General features: G+C 30.1%; 1 protein-coding gene across 3 annotated transcripts in view; it reads left to right on the forward strand.

Annotated features, from left to right (window-relative positions):
* The window catches only part of LOC117182371 (zinc transporter ZIP1-like), a 153,442-nt gene that overhangs the window by 38,654 nt on the left and 94,378 nt on the right, over positions 1 to 20,410 (forward strand). For 2 of the 3 annotated variants that reach the window (XM_033375570.1, XM_033375572.1), the window contains exon 2: positions 10,338 to 10,616. In XM_033375570.1, the coding sequence (XP_033231461.1) occupies positions 10,384 to 10,616 (233 nt within the window). In that variant the 5' untranslated portion in view covers positions 10,338 to 10,383. Of the gene's footprint in view, positions 1 to 2,009; positions 2,158 to 10,337; positions 10,617 to 20,410 lie in introns of those variants that run through there. The other variant, XM_033375571.1, reaches the window with a different exon arrangement.

The raw sequence follows: 20,410 nt of genomic DNA on the forward strand, positions 1-20,410 counted from the left end.
TAAATCACGTCTACCCCGAAAGGGAAATGGCTTAATGGCGTAATAAAATAATTAATTCTTTGAACGATTCACATTACTTTTAATATAATATATTTCTTCATGTATTGCTTCGGTCTCAAAGTTAATTGAAACAAAAATTGAGATTATGCTTGCCTTTTTACAGAATAATATAAATATTCATAACTTATTAGCGAAACAAAACTTTAATGTTTATTATAGCAATTTTTTCTTTTAACTGGCTTAAAATCTCAAATCAAAAACAAGTTCATTTAATTGATTAAAATAATTCAAATATAATAATATTTAACGTTAATGAAATCTTTGATCAATTCACATTTCTTCAAATATAATACACTAATTTCTTTGATTTATGAAGCTGGAAAAGGAGTAATGTGTGACAGATTTTCCTACTTGCCTTTTTTAGGCTCAAAAAATTATCGTTTCGAATTTTTAAAATTTTATAATCAATTATAATTTATAAAAGATATACAATGTATTTAAAATAATCTAATTGTAATATCAACTTTATTAAAATTAATCTTAAAAAAAGTGAAATTAATGAAAATCATTCATATCTATTAATAATTAATATTATTGAAGTCTTTTATCGATTCCCATTTCTGTCAAATCATATATTTCTCCTTACATTAATTCGATTTTTTTTTTAATTGAATAAAAAAGTTTTTTTTTTTATTTTCTTGTGTTTCTTCAGAAAAATATAAATGTTTTATCAAAAATGTATAAAGCTGGAAACGGGGCAGAGTGAAACAACAATGACCCTTTCCCTTTTCCATCTCGAAAATTGTCATTTTGACATTTTGTAAAAATGTTATGAAATTTTGTAATTTAAAAATTAAACAAAATTTATTTAACATATTATAATTTTTATTTTTATTATTACAATTTCTTTACTATTGTAATATTTTTACGTAACTATCTACTTTTTTTCATTTATTCCTATATTTTTTCTTTCTGAAATTTGATTTTAAACCCCAAACAAGAAAAAAAGTGTTTTTGATTATTTCCTGTTTTTTTTTCAGAAAAATACAAATATTTTTATAAAAAATGTATAAAGCTGGAAAAGGGGTAGGGTGTGAAAGAACTATCCCTTTCCCTTTTTTACTTCGAAAAATTGCCATTTTTAAATTTCGGAAAAATTTGATGAACTTTTATAGTGTAGTAATAAAACCAAATTTATTTTATAATTTTTATGTTAATAAATTACACAATTCTTTTACTATTCTAATATTTTAAATAAATTATTTTCTTCTTTGTTCTTCAATTGTTTAGTTCTGAAATTCGAGATGAAAAACTAAACAAGAAATAATAATTAAAAATTTGATTATTTTTGTGTTTTTTTCAGAAAAATACAAATGTTTATGTAAAAAATATACACAAGTCAGTATAAAGTGATTATAATTATGTGGGAAATACGGAAAGCTATAAAAATCAGTTATTGGTACCATTTCAATTATAGTAATTTAATTTTTTAAGTGAAAAAAATAGTATAATTATTTATCGTACTCGCATTGTCGAGTTTTTTAATTGTCTCATTTTTACAGACATGTTACTTACATTTTTATTATTATTATTTTTTCTTCTTAAAATCTTAAATGTTTCCAGTTTCAATTAGTTCTGTAATCTGAAAAACTATAAATTGTTAAAAATTATATTACCAAGAATTGGTAAACTCATTATGCTTTAACCATAAGTCTTTCACTTTGCTAAAACTTATATTTTTTAAAAATTAGATGATATCAAAATCAACATAAAAAATGTTTATAATTATTTGAAATTTGTCTTCGCGGCATGCATGCATGTGTCCTTGTCGTGACTGCCGATATCAGTGCGAAAATACATTTTCTATCCTTATCATTTTATGCCAGCAATTGAGAAAATCTTGATATGATAATGGAATCCCGGTATCTATAAATCGGTGACAAAGGGTACAAGTCAGTCGCCATCAGTTACGCAAATTTTAAACCCACCTCCAAACATCCACTCAACCCCCACTTAATTTTTTTTTCACGTCGGCTGCACGCGTGAATCTTTCGTATCTGCGGTTTTAAGTCAGTCAAGTTACGATAGTGGTCGAAGCACTCTGGAAAAGTGAAAAAAATACGCTTCACTTCATTCCACGCGATTCTGTACAACTAAGTAAGTTTGTGCCGGTACGCGCTATCTTTGTTCATTAACTAGTGTCAAAAGTGATTAGAAAAATCAATAAACTTCCCACATAAAAAAATCTTCTTTCTTATTAAATTTTTATATTTTGCAACCCGCATGAGAGAAGAAAATTATCTTTTTAAAATAAATTTATTTAAACCTAACAAAGTTTTATAAGAAACAATTACTCCTTTTGGACGAAATAGATGTGTCAGCTGACAATCTCAAAGTAACACTGACCACAATTTGGAACCGGCTAGGCTGCGGATTGCGATAAAAAATGCAATTATTTTAAATAAAACCTTTCTCCCGAGATATTAAGCTTCTGAATTAATGTAAAAAAATTGTAATCTCAGAAAGTAAGTCAATTGTGAGTAAATCGACCATGAATTTTGAGGTGACAATTTTGAAAATTGGTTTCCGTTAAAGAATGAAAATCGAATATTCCATTTTTTCACAAAAATAAAAACTTGCTCCCGAGACACGGGAAAGCTAAATCAGAATAACAAATGTTTGATGCAAACAAATTATTATGTTCCGAGGAAAATAAATATCAGGAAACGATAATTTCAAAATTATCATGAAGGGGAAAAACAGTTTATTACTCTATATAAAATATTTGAATTTGAACCAATCTTTTTATCACGTGTGAATTTGATTTTTGGAGATTTTTTTAATGCAATAATACCATTTTTTTAATTGTGGCTATCCAGTTCTGTACTGCTACCCTTATACGTAAATTCGTCAAATAAAAAAACGTGCCATTAATTCAATCTAATGATAAACTGATATCATCTTGATTCCATCAATTTAAGAGTCGAGTGAAGAAATTAAAATTAAGATTACATCCAAATTTAAATTTCTCTTTGACCCGTAAAATTAAACTCTAATAGAAATTTTTGGAATTAAAACAAGTGTAAACTCCTAGAACCAAAAACTTCAAAATCCTCTTCCTACATTTCTTCTCCTCATTCAATATTTTCATCTTTTTCAATATTTACAAAGATTTACCAAAAATTTTGCCATAACGGAAAAAAAATTCTGATAGTTTGTTTTTTATACTCTATAGACATGATAAAGAATTTTTTCATTCTAATAATAAAATATTCAATAATACAATACATTACCAGAATGTCATGTGGTATCTGGTCGTATACTTTTATACAAGAAAAAACTTTTGCGATTCTATTCAATTGTTTATACAGCTGAATGCATTCTTTTTGAATGGAATTCAGGTGCTGGAAGTTACTATAAAGTTTAACCTAGTTTTGTAAATTGTTCTAAAAATAATTTGTTTTATAAATAGCAGCAAAAAGTCAACAGGGAAAAAATATTATAAAAAATAAATAAAGAAGTAAAAAAAATAATGAAAAATCATAAAAAAAAATAAAATACTTTCAAGTTTTACATAATGAAATCTTCATTTTTTATTTAATTTTATCAAATTTCCTTTTCAATATTACATGAATCTATTTGAAAACCATTTGTGTATAATTAAAATAAAACAAATGATAAATTTATAATTTTATAAATTTTTCATTTTATAATTTTTTTAATGTATAAATTTGTACATATGTGTTCTGAATTTTAGTGTTACTGACCCGGCGAACAAAAAATTAAACGAATTAAAGCTCATTAAGTCAGATGACAAGAGCAGACGAATCTGACCTTCAAATTCGGTCATTTGGCGCCACAGTGAATAGTGCCGCCACGTGCTGATGTATCAAATTATTATGTCTGATCTGCCCTACTAAGAATGCCCTACTAAGTCTTAATGATTTTTAAATGAATTCGATGATTCGATTTTTGGTGATCGATCCCCTCTAATTTGTTCGCTTTCCACTAAAAGAAATTCCCTGGTTTTTGTTCAAAATTCTATAATTATCAAAAAATTAAAAAAAAATTTCTTATATTTTGAAACTTCATAATTTTTAATTATTCGATTTTAAAATTTTCAAAATTCCAAATTTTTCAAATTTCAATTTAAAAAATTCCAAATTTGAGATTGTTTAGTTTAGAACTTTTGAAGTTGAAATTATTCAGTTCGAGATAGTAATTTCTTTTCTTTTTTCTTGTAAAAGTTTCAAAATATTAAATTTTCTTAAAGCTAACCAATTTTTACGTTCTACACTAAGTTGGCTTAAATTTATACTTACGGAAATTTGATTTTTTATTTTTAATTCAAATTAACTTTCGAAATTAAAATTAGTTTTTAAATGGAAAAGGCTTAATTTTCGTAAAAATGGAAAACAGAAGTACTTGTTATTAAATTTTTTTAAATTAAAATTTATTTCCAACCAATAATTTCTTATTTTGAGCCCCTCCTCCAACCCTTTTGTACTGTGCCCGAAAAATCACCAAAAAATGCAAAATAGCAATTTTATGTAAAATTTATACTAAGAACGGTATTTTTTGAAGACTAATCATTTTTATTTGATAACTGACCAATTTTCTGGGTTAATCAAACAATTAACGAATTTTGGGAGTAATATTTTTTTTTTTAATATTTTTTAATGATTTAAATAATCTTCATTTGATATAAAATTATTTTACCTCGTAAATCTCGAAAATGTACTATTTTCTGGAATTAATAACGCAATTAATTAATGTCAAGATTGATATTTCTTGTGGAAAACATGGTTAAATTATATAAACAATTAATAATTATTCTCTTGTGCTCTTTCCTAGTGAATGTGGAGAAAGTTCAATTATTTTTCGATACTCTAACTCTACTTTGCTTGTTATTGTTAATTAATTATACATTATTAATATCATACTTTCAAAAAATATACCCTAATTTTTTTAAAATCATTTTTTAAAACAATTTTTTAGTTATGTTATAGCTAGGTATTATTTCAGATCGATTTCATTGAGATAAGAAAGTAGTAAAATTATTAACGATATTGATTGTTTAAATATTTGCAAACTTACTTTCATAAAAAATATCACTATTAGCATTTGCCAATTGTCTCATTTATTCTAGAAAATTCTATCTTTGTACAATTTAGAAGGAAAAAATGTTCAAAAATATAATAATTCTTTAAAAATTTTAAATTATTTTGAATACAAAAGCCAAATTTAAAAATTTCTATTTTCAAAATTTCAAAGGTCAATCTTGACATTTAAACAAAAAATTGTAAATTTTTTTCCGGAAAACGAAAAATTTGAGGGTAATTGATCGCCAAAAATAGAAATAAAATTTAAACAGGTTTAAATTTAGGCAAAATTTACAGTTCAAAAGTAACTATTTTGAGATTTTTACCCCTAAAAAATCAGAATTGAAAATTTCAACTAAAAAATCACAAAGTTTAAATTATGAGAACTTGAAATTGAATAACCGAGAGTTATAAATTTTCAAAATCTAATTGTTTAAATTATTACAAAATAAAAAATGGTCATTTTAAGTGCAGTAGCAAAATTGTGTACTTACAAAGTTCTAGTTGAAGAATTTTAAATTAAACGACTGTAATTTTGAAAGCGTTCAACATTTAAAAGCTTCTGATTGTAAATCTGAAAAGTAATATATTTAAAGTCAAAAGTATAAAACATAAAAATTCACAATTAAATTTAAGATTAAAAAACACACATTTAAAATTTTTTTAAATACTTTCAATTCTAACAATTCGAATTCGAAAGTTCGGTTACATAACTACAACCTTATAAACTTGAAAAATGAAAAAAATACAGTTCGTCATTGAATATCATTTATTGAAGGATAAACACATATAAAGAACTTCAATGTTTCTGCGTTAAAAATTGAATGATTTTCAATATAAAATATAAAAATTGAGACAATATTCAAATTAAATTATTACATAAAATTCTAAAAATTGTAATTTAGCAGAATTAGAAATTAAATTACGTAATTTATATTCCTTTAAAATATTTTTAATTTATTGAAGTATATAAAGTTATTATCTAATATAAACATTTCACGTTTAAAAAAATACTAATAGTGTCAATTGAAATTTTAAGTAAACCTGATCCGCGAAACGCAAAAAGCACTACAAGTGAAGTCATCAATCCTGTAATATGCAATAATAGTTTACGGAGAAAATTTCAATTTAATAACAAAAAGTCTATAGTTATTTAATTCTTAAAGAAAGAGCGAAAATCGATTATTTTTACAACTTCCTGTAGACTATTTTTATAACCACGATCAAAATTGCACCTATACTGATAATAAAAAAATCCATATACATTAAAATCGTGTGTAAAATGTTAAACAAAATAAGGCTAATATAACTCTTAAGAAACCCTTTTCTATTTTTTAGAAAACTACATTATAGCGTCAAACAAGGTTAACAATGGCATACTCATAGATAAAATAATCACGTACATAATTAAGAAAAAAATACCTGCAGAAAAGAAAAAATGACTCACGTTCATTAATAATCGAAATTATTCCACTCCATGAACCTGCATCTCTTAAATAGGATTTTTAATGTTTAGAAGATACAGAGATTTTCAAAGGAAATAATTTTAAATACTTCAAAGAATTGACGCATTAGTTTGGGTTTTTCCAACGACGTCATTAATTCATGAGAGAATAAACTTTGAAGCAGCAATTTGAATTTGAATTGAACACCTGTACAGCACAGTGAATCCTGAGGTTTCAAAAGTGCTGCAGCTCTATTCAATATTCCATTCAACACCAAAATGGTACAATTTTGAGAATCAACTAAATTTGGGAGCCCAACTTTAAGATCATAGGCAAATACATTTTTTTACCCCTTGAGCGGCATTGACGCCATGTGGCGTCAATTTTAGTCGTGTCCCAGGGGCATTGACGCCATATGGCGTCAAATGCATGCATCACAGAATACGAATCTATGGTCCAAATTTCAAAATTCAAAATTGATTATTAAATATAGTGGCTTGAAAATGTCAAAAAATCGGAAAACTTAGCACATTTCGAATTTTTTAATTTTGAACATGGAGCCCAAAAATCCTCAGATACTAAGTTTCACAAAAACTGATTGAGTTTACGATTTCTCATTTAAACTTGCAAGTCGTTAAAATTGAAGACATCAAATTCAATAATTTACAATTCTGTATTTTTAAAATATAGAATCAATAAAATAATTTCCAATTTTAAGTTTTTAAAGCTTCAAAGTTTCCTATTTTCAATGTTTCAAATCGAACAATTTTCATTAGAAAATCGTTCAAATTAAAGAATTTTCAACTGTAAATCTTTAAAATTGAACAATTTTAATTTAAAAATTGCTAAAATTGAAGAGCTTTCAGCCTTCAATCTTCCAAATTGAACTATTTAAAAAAAATTCAAAATTATAATTTTTCTTAACTTAAATAATTTACAATTCTATATTTTAAAATATGAAATGAATAAATATATAATAAATGAATAAAAAAATTACAATTGTTACTCTTCAAAATTTTAGAACTTTGAATTGCAAATCTTTCAAATAGGAAAGTTTTTAATTTGAAACCTTTAAAATTAAAGAATTTTAAATCGTAAATCTGGCAAATTGATTATTTTTAAATATATTCAAAGTTATCATTTTTGCAAATTGATTAATTTACAATTATATATTTTCAAATTCAAGAAATGTCAATTTTAACTTTTGGGCACTGTAGAATCTTAAATTGCATATCTTTAAAATTGGAGAATTAGACATTGAAAATCTGTTAAATGGAACCGTTTTAAGTTGAAAATCTTTGAAATTGAACAAATTTTAAACTTATATCTTTTAAATTGATCTAAATATCTAAAAAAAAAAACTATAAAGTTATAATTCTTAAAAAGTAAATAATTTATAATCTATATTTCAAAAATACAGAATAAATAAAAGAAGTGTTAATTGTAACTCTTCAAAATTGTAGAACTTCGAATTGCGAGTCTTTAAAATTGAAGAATTCTAAATAGCCGGCCGTTTAAATTGAAAAAATGTCGAACGTGAATCTCCCTAATTGAACTATTTAAAAAAATATTCGCATTTATAATTCCTGAAAATTAAATAATTTATAGTTCTATATTTTCAAAATATAGAATAAATAAAAAAAAGAATTTTCAATTGTATGTACCTCTTCAAAATTGTAAAACTTCGAGTCGCAAATCTTTGAAATTGAAGAATTTTAAATTGTGAATCGTTAAAATTGAACATTTTTCAATCATGAATATTCCAAATTCAACCATTTAAAAAGAATTTTAACAATTACAATGGTTAAAAATTAAATAATTTGCGATTTTATGTTTTCAAAATTCAAGAATTTTCTGTGTGAAGTAATAAAATATAATTATTGAAAATTAAGATTTTTTATAATCCTATATTTCCAAAATTCAATAATTTTACCATTGTAAATCTTAAAAATCGTAAAGCTTTGAATTTTACATCTTTAAAAATGAAGAATTTTAAATCTTCATGATTAAAGAATTTTTAATTGCAAATTGTCCAATTTGAAGAATTTAAATTTAAAATTTTTCAAATACAACTATTTAGAAAAAAAGTTTAAATTGATATACCTTTAATTTTCAATTCTATATACAAAAAATCAAAATTACATTATTTATAACTATGAAGATTAAAAATATTAAATCTTTAATTTTAAATCTTAAAAATTGAAAAATCTAAAATTCAAATCGTTATGAATAAAGATTTTTCCATTATAATTTAAATTGGAACACAAGGTAAGGTAATATCTTAAATGCTAGATCTAGACATTTTAAGGGTTTTATCGAATTTTAAAAATTTCATCATTTTCTAAGACATTTTTTTTAATATTACAGATTTGAAGACGTCTAACGTAACTTTACTCAAGTCTTGTGGGATTAATATGGATTTCACAAGATTCAAGGGATTTAATCAATTTCAAGAATTTTCAAACTATTCTAAAGAATGTAGGGTATTTCAAAAATTAATAATTACGTATAAAGATTAGGGAAAATTTTAAAGTATTTTAAAAAGGTATCCAAGATATCAATGATATTAAACAGATCTTTTAAAGATTCTAATGGATTTCCAAGGTATTCAGGGATGATTTTATGGGAGACGTATACTATACATCTCCCATAAAATCAAGTGCAACCCTTTCAAATCTCTGAAAACATACAACAAATTTTGAAATTCTCTATCATTCCTGAAATCTGTGAAATTCTATAGATATCCTTTGAAGTTCCATGAAACTTCATTTCATTCATTCTCTAAAGTTCTCTCAAAAATCCGTTCGAATCCCTTAAAATCTTTTCAATATCATTCACACCTTGAACACCTCTTAAAATTCATGCAAGTTTTCTGAAATCCTACAAAATTCTTTAAAAACTCTTAACGATTTAAAAATTTTGTTAAATTCCTTTGAATCTTTGAAAATACCTTAAAGTATTTCAACTCTAGACAGATTCTTTTGAAATAAAAAAAAATCGCATCAAATATCTTGAAATCTGTAACTATCTTTCACATTTCATTAAAAATAGTAAAATCTTTTATATAAACTTTAGAAATATTCTCCAATTTTATCAAATCTTAAAATCTATAGAAATTCCTTATAATCTTTTGAAATTTATTTAATCTGAAATACAATGAATCGCTAAAATATTTTGAAATTCCTCGAAATTTTGAAAATTCGTAAAAATTGATTTAAATCAGCAATATCTTTTAAATATTCTAGAATCTTACAAAATCATTTGAATTTCTATAATTCCACGAAATGTTTTGATATCTAATGAAATTCTTTAAATTTTTCTAAATATACGGTATTCTGTAAAACTCATTGAAATATTCATAATATATCTTACTTAAAAAATGTTGAATACATTGAAACCATCTGAAATCAAATGAAACTTCCTGAAATCGTTAAAATTGTTATTATTTTGGAAAACCTCGTAAAAAAACTTTGTAAATATGTTTCAAGGCAAAGCGAAAAATTAGTTGCATTTGTGATCAATTCGGGAAAATTGTATCATTTTTTTAAATAGAAAAATAGTTGCATCATTAGAAAAGTTTTAAAAAGTATCGTGAGTTGTGTGAGTCTAAGGCCCGTTGTTTACTTGTAACTGTATAACAATTTTGATACTAAATTTAGATAATTATAATAATTTTCGCTAATCCAAATGACTTTGATACAACTTTAAGGTCAAAGGTCAAAGATACCCCATGATTGTCTGCGAAATCGAACAATGATGTAAACTTAACAAAATTTGTTTTACTACGCAGGAAATATATCAGCGTAGACTTAAAAAGCACCATCAGATAAATAAAAATGGCTCACGAACATCACCACGACGGATCGATAATGCAGCTAATCCCTCTTAATACATCGGATAGATTATCCAATTTAGAACATGATGCCACAGATAAACAAACAGCAGTTCAGATAGCCAAAGGTGTCACTATGATCGTCTTATGTTCTGTTAGCATATGCATGGGACTTCTGCCAATACAAATGGCCAAATGGCTAAAATGGACATCTTCGAAAAGTGGAAACACTGCCAGGTAAATATTTCTAGTCATCAAAGCATGATAATCGAAAAAATGATTAAGGCCTGAAAATCAGCAGCAAAAGCGCAGCGACACCACGAAAACACCACCATCCAAGTGACTTATCATGTTTATTGTAAGTCATCTTAGAGGGAGAGGATCTGCTCGGTTGATAGATGTAAAATAAGATGAGATAGAGAAGAGAAAATTGAAAAGGATGAATGGAAATTTGCATTGATCAAGAGATTTAAAAATATCGACATGGATAGATAAATGATTGGATAAGATAGAGAAAAAAGTATAGAAAAAGGTAGACGTAAATCTGGATTGAAAAATATATAGAAGAATATAGATGTTGATAGATGTAGGGGCGGATGGCATATAGAATAGAAGATTTAAAAAGATATATGGGAATACAGATTGAAAGGCATATAGTAAAAGATTGACGTGGATAGATAAAGAATAGGATAAGATTGAGAAGAATTGTTTAAAAAAGATAGCCATCGTTAGATGCAGTATAGGATGAGATAGAAAAATATAGAAGGGAATTTAGATTAGCAGAGATAGAAACAGATTGACGTGGACAGATAAAGGATAGAACGAGATGGAAAAGGTAATATTAAAAAGATAGAAATGAATTTCGATTGGCAAAGCGATAGAATAGAGTACATTTATTCGATCTCTTTCTATCATAAAAATTAAAAATTATTTGAAAAGATACGATCTCTGTCTTTTAACTTCCAGCAGGGTTATTTATTCTATTACAGGTAAGTTTGACTTCTTCTAGAAAATATTAAAAATGAAAATTAAAGTTGAATTATAAATTTTTTAAAATTCTTGTGAGCAATTGATACATTGAAAAAAACTATATTGTGCTAACTTTACGTCAGAAGTATATTGAATGCAAGATTTCTGTTAATAATAGCGAATTATGAAGAGAGATTTTCAGATAAAAATATTATATCAATTACCAATAATTTCAATAGTCTCTACATTGTAGAGAATTGTCCCATATAAATACTGCGTTTAAATGTTCAAGATGCAAACAAGATAAGCTTTGCTTCTTCTCTCAGAGATTGTGTCATCTGATAAAAAATCATGTGCCACAAAGCTTAGGAAGTTATGAACGACATATTTGAAAACCAAAAAAATTTTTCTTTAGGATGTCCAGTGGACTGGGAAACTGAAAAAAAAACGGAATTTATTGTTTGAGTGGGAATTTAAATTTTTTGTTGAAAAAATCTATGATAATATAAATATACAATATCTAATATAATCTGGTTTCTAAATAATTTTAAATTAATAGATTCATAATTGAACGCTTTTATTAAATTTCAAATACTATTCTGGTATTTTCTCAGTCTAAAATATTCCATATTTAGTCTATTCAATTTGAAATTTTTCAATCAAAAAAACATTAATTTTATACAATTTAATTTAATTATTAATAATTTAAAAAGATTTAACACTTAGATAATTTAACTTAAAAGGATTTATGTTGAAAAAAGTTTAAATTTCACAATTCTAATTTCAAAAGAAAGGGAAGAGATTTTTGTATTCACATAATTTTTGAATTGGAAGGGGACTATTTTTTCCCTACATTTTTATTGAGTTCAAGATGGGAAAATTTGAGAGTTTGAACATTTTTATTGTGTTTGAAACAAAGAAATTTTATTTTATATTTTTTTTCAAGATTCTTATACAGTTGAAAGGGTTTTGGGGTTGAAAGTTTTGGTTTTTTTTGTGAATTGAAAGAGCCTTTTTTTCTTTTAAACATTTTTATTTTCCCCTTTTAATTATTTTATTAAGTTTGAAAGATAAAATTTTAGTTTTTTTATTTTTGTATTCGTAGAGATACATTATATATTTTAAAGATTTTTATCGAATTGGAAAGGAGGAAGTTTCATTTTTATTTTTAAGATTTTCATCGTGTTAGAAGGGATAATATTTTGTGATTTAATTTTTTTTTCAATATGGAAGAGGGACATTTTTTTATTTTTTAAATTTGTATCGAGAAATTTCGGTATTTAATTGTTTTTGAATTGGAAGAGGAATTTGTTTTTATATATCTATTGAGTGAATCGCGGGCAAATTTTGTATTTTTAACTAGATTTTTAAGTGCGAATCGTGTAAATTTTAGTATTTAATCTTTGCTGTATTGGCAGAGAACATATATTTGGAAAATTGTTATCGAATTGGAAAATATAAAATTTTAGTTAACAATTTTTTTTCAATTGGAAGCCACCTTTTTAAAATAATTTTTATTGAGTATTAAGTGATGAAATTTTATTTATTTATTTTTTTTTGCATGAAAGAGATCATTTTTTTAATTTAACATTTTTATTAAGTTTAGAAGAAGATTGTTTTATTTTACATTTTGTTCTAAATTTTAAAAGGAAGAGGCCACGTTTATGAACATTTTTATTTAAATTTCTATTTAATATCTTTTATATGAATTGGTAGAGGAAGAAGAGAAGAAATATTGGTATTTAGTTTTTCTTCTGAATTGTAAGAGGAGTTTTTTCATTTCATACATTTTATACGAGTTTTGGTTGTATCAACAGAGGGGAATTTTTAACATTTTAAAGATTTTTATCGAGATGGAAAGGAGAAAATTTTAGTTATCAATTTTTTCTGAATTGCAAAAGGCTTTTTTTAAATGATGTTTATTGAGTTATGAGAGGTGAGTTTTTCTTTTGAAACGGAAGATCTCACGTTTTTAAGAACATTTCTACTGACTTTGGAGGAAGGACTTCTAAATTTTAATTTGTTTGTACTGAATTGGAAGAGCAACATATTTTATTCTTAATATTTTTATTAATGTGGTTCGAAAGAGATGAATCGGGAAAACCGAGAAATAACCTAGATTTGTTTCCTTGATTGAAAAGGCTACTCTGTTTTTCCTGAAAACTAATTTCAGTTTCTTATGAAGACTTATCAAATATTTGATAATATTCATTTCACTTTTACAAGTCTGTTTATAGTAGTCAAGTCTTTTTTGATTAACCGAGAAAAGTACTTAAACCATAGCATATTTTGACAGAGTTTCAATGAAATAATAACTAAAATTGTGCATAAAATCAAGTTCCAATTACAACAAAATTTTGCAGACTCTGTGTTCTTGGTATTTATACAAAATATGGAACTTTCTGCAACTAGAATTCTTGGTAATGACCTTTAAGGACCCTTGAAATCATCGGTAAATTTAAATTCAGAAATTAAGGACAAACTGTTTTTACTTTCGTGACTTGCCATGCTTGTTACCGAAAATCCCAGATGAAGAGGATCTGCTCGGTTCTGAGTTTGGACTGCAGACTTACAGTTCTGCAGTCCTGCAAGATTGCAATTTTTCGTGTCATTGTTAGGTTCGCTGAAAACCAGAACCGCGCAGATCCTCTCGATGAAGGATGGCTGATAACAAGCATGGTGTCACGAAAGCAAAAACAGATGTAAAAAAACTGTTATCTATTCCTTTTTAGATGAATAGAAGAATTCTCTACTACAATTGTGGTATTGTACCGATTAGGTTTCAGGAAAAGAATCTGCTCGGTTCTGATTTTGGGTGAACCCAAAGACCAAAAAAAAACTAACATCCGTAAGTGCCCAAGTTCATAGCAGTTTTTGGTTTTGTCGTTAGGTTCTCCCAAAACCAGAACCGAGAAGATTCTCTTCTTCCGATATGACCGGTACAACGCCACCAATGCAGTAGAGGAATACTCTACTATTTATCTATACTCTGTTCCCTGAGAGAAGATCCTCTAGGCGCGCATATGGGTTGGCGTTTCTGGATGGAGGAGTGTCCTTACCAGTTCCTTTCACATGTAGTTTATTAAGTTAGCTTCTCATTAGTCTCTTGGTCTTAATTTAACATTTATTACTTTCGTTGAGTTTCTTTCTAAAATAGTCTGAATGATGTTTACGAGATATTAGCTATATAAGAAAAGGACCTCACCGCGCGTAGGGCTCAAGTTATAGGGGTCTACATTAGCCACTTGAGTTTTTGACTCAGTCTCCCTTTTTTGTAATTGAAAAGTTAAAAATTAATAAATAATAATTCTGCGATCCTCGACTTGAAAGTAATATATTCAGAATGTTCGAATTATTCCGATCCCAACGATATGTAATTTGTCAATAATGTTTGAAAATTGGGGAAGTAAGCAATATCAAATTGAATATTGAGCTAAAGTTTCTGCGGTTAAACTTCTTCAAATTTTCAACTTTCCTAGGCAAGCAATGTATCATTGGAATCGAAAAAATTCGCAGATGCGGATTATGATATTTTCAAATCGCTTATTGCAAAGTTTAAATTCTGTTAGATAGATAGATAAACGTTTATTTTTCGACCTGCTGGCCTTAAAAAATTGGCTTGCTTACACTTCCATTTTTTTACAGAATTTTCTTACAATTACTACTTACAAAGTACCATGCATCCACACCTTATAACTAATCCGCTCGCTCCTATCGCCAAACCTTCCTCGCTGCGCCTCGCCTCGCCTTGCACGCATTTCGCTCTTTTGTCGCTATGCCTCGCATTACCAGGCTCTGTCTCCGCGGCTAACACCTAATACTTAACTACTATTTACAATATTTACATTCCTCTTACATCTATTTCCTCTCCTATTTATAATCTTTCCTTCTCCATTCCCCTTCGTCCTTCCTTCTCTTCTTCACTATCTTACCTAACATTCCCTTCACCCATGCTACTTGCCCTTTTATCACCCCTTTCATGTAACAATACCTCCATGCTTATCCCCCTGCTTTCCACCAGTTCACATTCCTCCAACCAATGCTCCAATTTTGCATCCCCCTTCCCGTACAATTCACACATTCTCTTCTCTCTAAAAAGCTAGAACCTATTATACTTCTCCATGCACCCGCACCTTATTCTCGCTATAAGTTCCTGACTTCCTTTCTCTCCTTTCTTACACAAATATTGCACTCTCTCCCTTGGCATAATCCACACCTTGTTTCCGTTAAACCTTAACTCTCTTATTCTCTCCTCTCCTTCTGCCCTCTCTTTCTCCATGCCATTCTTTCGAACCAACTCATATACCTTCCTTTCTTCCTCGTGCATTCTGCTAACTTCATCCATCTGCAATCCATTCGTTCTAAAATACCTTTCCCTTTCCAACTTTATCTTTGCACCACTACGTTTGTTCTCCTTCTCCCACCAACACTCCCTAAACAATTTACTTCCCCCTCTTCTAGAAATTTCTCCTCATATTTACACGCTCGACTCTCTGTTATAATCCCTAAACTCATTCTAGCTGTCTCCCTCCTGACAATATAGTTCGGCGTATTCCTTGCCAACACCAGTATCCACTGTACATACATCTCCTGTAACCTATTTACCTGCTCACTTCCCTTCCAACCCCACACCTCCACTCCGCAAAATAAGACACTCATCACTAGCGAATCAAACAATTTCATTTTCTTTTCAAACTCATCTGCGAACAATCTCTTCCCCAGCCCCCACACCTGCCTCATCACTACATTTGTCCTTCTCACTCTCTCTTTTATATGACTATCCACTCTCCCGTTTCGTCGAAACAGGAATCCCAGGTACACAAACTCTTACACCTCCTGTACCGCTTTTCCCTTCCACTTCCACTCCCGTCCCCCATCTCTCCTACCTCATTTCCTGAACACCATAATCTTCGACTTATCCGCATTTAACTCTAACCTATTCTTGTCCAAGTAACGTCTCAACCTCTTCATCATCCCCTTTAAAGCCTCTTCGCTCTTTGCCAACAGCACTATGTCATTTGCATATGCGAGTGACCATATCCTGACTCCTCCTACCCTAACTCCTCCTACCACTCCGGCCGCTAGCTTACTTTCCATATCCGCGATCAAAATGGCAAAAAGCGTTGGGCTAAGTGGGCACCCTTGCCTCAACCCCTTATCCATCCAGAATCCCTCAGAGATTCCCTCCCCTATGCCTCACCCTATCTTTCGTCTCCTCATATGCCTCCCTTACCCTCTCGATCAGGCCCTTCTTCACTCCCCTCTCCTCCATTGCCTCCCACAACCTCCCCCTATCCACTGACGGGAACGCGCTCTTTAGATCTACAAAAAACGCGTACACTTTTGCACCCTTTTTGGTTAATTCTCTATCCACCACGTGTTGCAAGGCGTGAATATTGTCAATAGTGCTTCTTCACTCTCTCTAGAGCCCGCCTGCGTCTCCGGCAATATTCCTTTGCCCTCAACATCCTTTCGAAGCCCATCTGCTAACACCATCGCGTATATTTTGTACGCAGTATTCATGAGCGTAATTCCTCTATAATTTACCTGCCTCTCCCTATCCCCTTTCTTATGCAGAGGTACGATCAACCCCTCTCTCCACCCTCTTGGGAATCCCTCTTCCCTCCATACTTTGTTGCCTATTTGCTCTCTCCTCCTTTTCATTCCTACGCTCTCCCACTTTCTCTTCTATCATGATCTCCACTTTCTCGCAAATACCTTGCTTCTCACCCTCCCCCCTGTCCACTGCTTCCATTCCCGACATGCTCTCCATTTTCTATAGCCTTTTTTCCGCCCTTTCTTCCACATTCTAATATCTTCTTCCATCTCCTTTATTTTATCCTCTTTTTCCTTCCTTACCGACACCAACTCCCTCTGCAATCCTTCTACTTTTCCCCTCAGCTCTTTTACTTCCTTTCCCCATATCTCATCTCTTACCCTCAGATCCTCCCTCATACTTTCCATCTGCTGCATAGCCCCCCTTACGTCCTCCCTTAACCCTCTGATCTTGCCTATCAGCACCCCGATAGCCTCCTTCTCCGTCTGCCCTTCCATTTTTAGGGGGGGGGGGGGGGGGGTGATATACGTGTTCGTACGCTTTTTTCAAAAGGACTCTCTAGCGCGCTTTTCTCCGAACTCTCTTTGCTTTCCCTTTTCCTCTTCAACAGATCCTCCCCCTCACTTGCACTGGACGCTCTCTCCCTTGCCTGATCGCTTCTTCCGCTCCGCTTCTTCCCCCTCCCTGACGCGCCACTTGACACCGGGTCACGCACACCTGGCCGTCGTGTCCCTCTGGAAATTTCATCCCCGTCTACTTTACTACCAGCACTGCCAGTACTCTCGCTGCCCACCTCCCGCTCGTCCGTCGGTAACTGTAACCTATCCATACACAAAAGTACTCACTGCCGCCCACAGATGTCTGTTAAGGCTGCTGCCGCTTACCGCCCCAAAATTTCAGTTTCTTTGCCCTATTTCACCTCTCACATCCCCTTTAGCCACCCTTTTCTCACCCTTAACATCCCCCATCACTACAAGAACCTCTCTTGCCCGCCATGAAGGCCCAAAAACCTAAACACAAAACTACCCCGCTCCCTTGCAAACCTAACCTAACTTTCCCTATTTAGCCAAGCCCCCCCCCCCAACTACAATGTAAATTAATTTCTATCTTCCCAATGTACCCCTCACAATCGTACTCACCTCCTAGACTTCCACCCTCAGACACCACTCACACCTTTTACCCAAACTTTGCAAAAACTTCTCACCGCTTGTTACTGCAAACTTTCTCACTACCGCCACCAACATGCAAGTCATTTAAATTCTATTAATTTCCTTACTTGGACCTGTTGTGGACCAAAGACCCCTGCTGGGGTACCCTTATCCACACTGAGTTTGGTAAGCAACAAATTCCTTCTTCTTGACAAATTGAACAATGGGCTGCGCGAAGAAACCCAAAATTGGTCGTGCTAGAGTATCTTCTCTCAGGGAACGGAGTATAATAAGGTAGCAGAGAGAAGGGATTTCTACGTCAGCCATCTCGGAGGGAGAAGATCTGCTCGGTTCTGTTTTTGGTCGAACCTAATGACAAAACGATAAACTACAATTCTTCAGGAACCAGGTTCATGCTAGTTTTTGGTTTTACAGTTAGGTTTGCCCAAAATCAGAACCGAGCAGATTCTCTTCCTGAAACCGGGTCGGCACAATACCACTATTGAAGAAGAGAATTCTACTATTTATCTAAAAAGGAATTAAATAAGAGTTTTTTACATCTGTTTTTTCTTTTGTGACACCCTGCTTCTTATAAGCCATCCCGGGGGGAGAGGATCTGTTCGAGTCTGTTTTTGGGCTAACATAACAAAATGAAAAACTACCACCCTGCAAGACCCAATTTCATGATAGTTATTAGTTTTTTCGTTAGGTTCGCCCAAAAACAGAAATGAGCAGATTCTTTTCCTCCAATATGACCGATACAAGACCACCATTCCAGTAGTGCATTCTTCTATTTCTCTAAAAAAAAGAAGTACATAAAAGAGTTTTCTACATCCGTTTCTGCTTTCGTGACTTATCATATTATCAGCCATCCCGTAGGGAGAAGGTGTACTCAGTTCTGTTTTTGGTCGAACCTAATGATAAAACGAAAAACTGCAATCCTTCAGGAACCAAGTTCATGCTAGTTTTTGGTTTTGCAGTTAGGTTTGCCCAAAATCAGAACCGAGCAGTTTCTCTTCCTGAAACCTGATCGGTACAATACCACAATTGTAGTAGAGAATTCTACTATTTATCTAAAAAGGAATTAGAGAAGAAGATCTGCGCGGTTCTGGTTTTCGGCGAATCTAACAATAAAACGAAAAATTGCAATCCTGCAGGACTGCAGAACTGCAGGATTGCAGTCCAATCTCAGAACCGAGCAGATCCTTTTCATCCGGGATGTTCGGTAACAAGCATGGTAAGTCACGAAAGTAAAAACTGCTTGTCCTTAATTTCTTAATTTAAATTTACCGATGATTTCAAGGGTCCTTAAAGGTCATTACCAAGAATTCTAGTTGCAGAAAGTTCCATATTTTGTATAAATACCAAGAACACAGAGTCTGCAAAATTTTGTTGTAATTGGAACTTGATTTTATGCACAATTTTAGTTGTTATTTCAATGAAACTCTGTCAAAATATGCTATGGTTCAAGTACTTTTCTCGGGTAATCAAAAAAGATTCGACTACTATAAACAGAATTGTAAAAGTGAAATGAATATTATAAAAAATTTGACAAGTCTTCATAAAAAAACTGAAATTTGTTTTCAGGAAAAACAGAGTAGCCGTTTTAATAAAGGACAAAAATCCAGATTATTTCTCGGTTTTCCCGATTCATCCCTTTCGAACCACATTAATAAAAATATTAAAAATAAAATATGTTGCTCTTCCAATTCAGTACAAACAAATTAAAATTTAGAAGTTCTTCCTCCAAACTCAGTAAAAATGTTCTTAAAAACGTGACATCTTCCGTTTTAAAAGAAAAACTCACCTCATAAATCAATAAACATCATTTAAAAAAGCCTTTTCCAATTCAGAAAAAATTGATAACTAAAATTTTCTCCTTTCCAACTCGATAAAAATCTTTAAAATGTTAAAAATTCCCCTCTGGTGATGCAACCAAAACTGATTTAAAATGTATGAAAAGAAAAAATTCCTCTTACAATTCAGAAGAAAAACTAAATACCAATATTTCTTCTCTTCTTCCTCTTCCAATTCATATAAAATATATTAAATAAAAATTTAAATAAAAATGCGCATAAACGTGGCCTCTTCCTTTAAAAATTCAGAACAAAATGTAAAATAAAACAATCTTCTTCTAAGCTTAATAAAAATGACCTCTTTGATGCAAAAAAAATTTCATCACTTAATACTCAATAAAAATTATTTTAAAATAGAATATGTTCTCTGCCAATACAACAAAGATTAAATACTAAAATTTACTCGATTCACACTTTAAAAAATAGTTTAAAATACAAAACTTGCCCGCGATTCACTCAATAGATATATAAAAACAAAACAAAATTTGCCTTCCAATTTAA

This window comes from Belonocnema kinseyi, chromosome 10, assembly GCF_010883055.1.
Source record: "Belonocnema kinseyi isolate 2016_QV_RU_SX_M_011 chromosome 10, B_treatae_v1, whole genome shotgun sequence".
Classification (NCBI taxonomy): Eukaryota; Metazoa; Arthropoda; class Insecta; order Hymenoptera; family Cynipidae; genus Belonocnema; species Belonocnema kinseyi.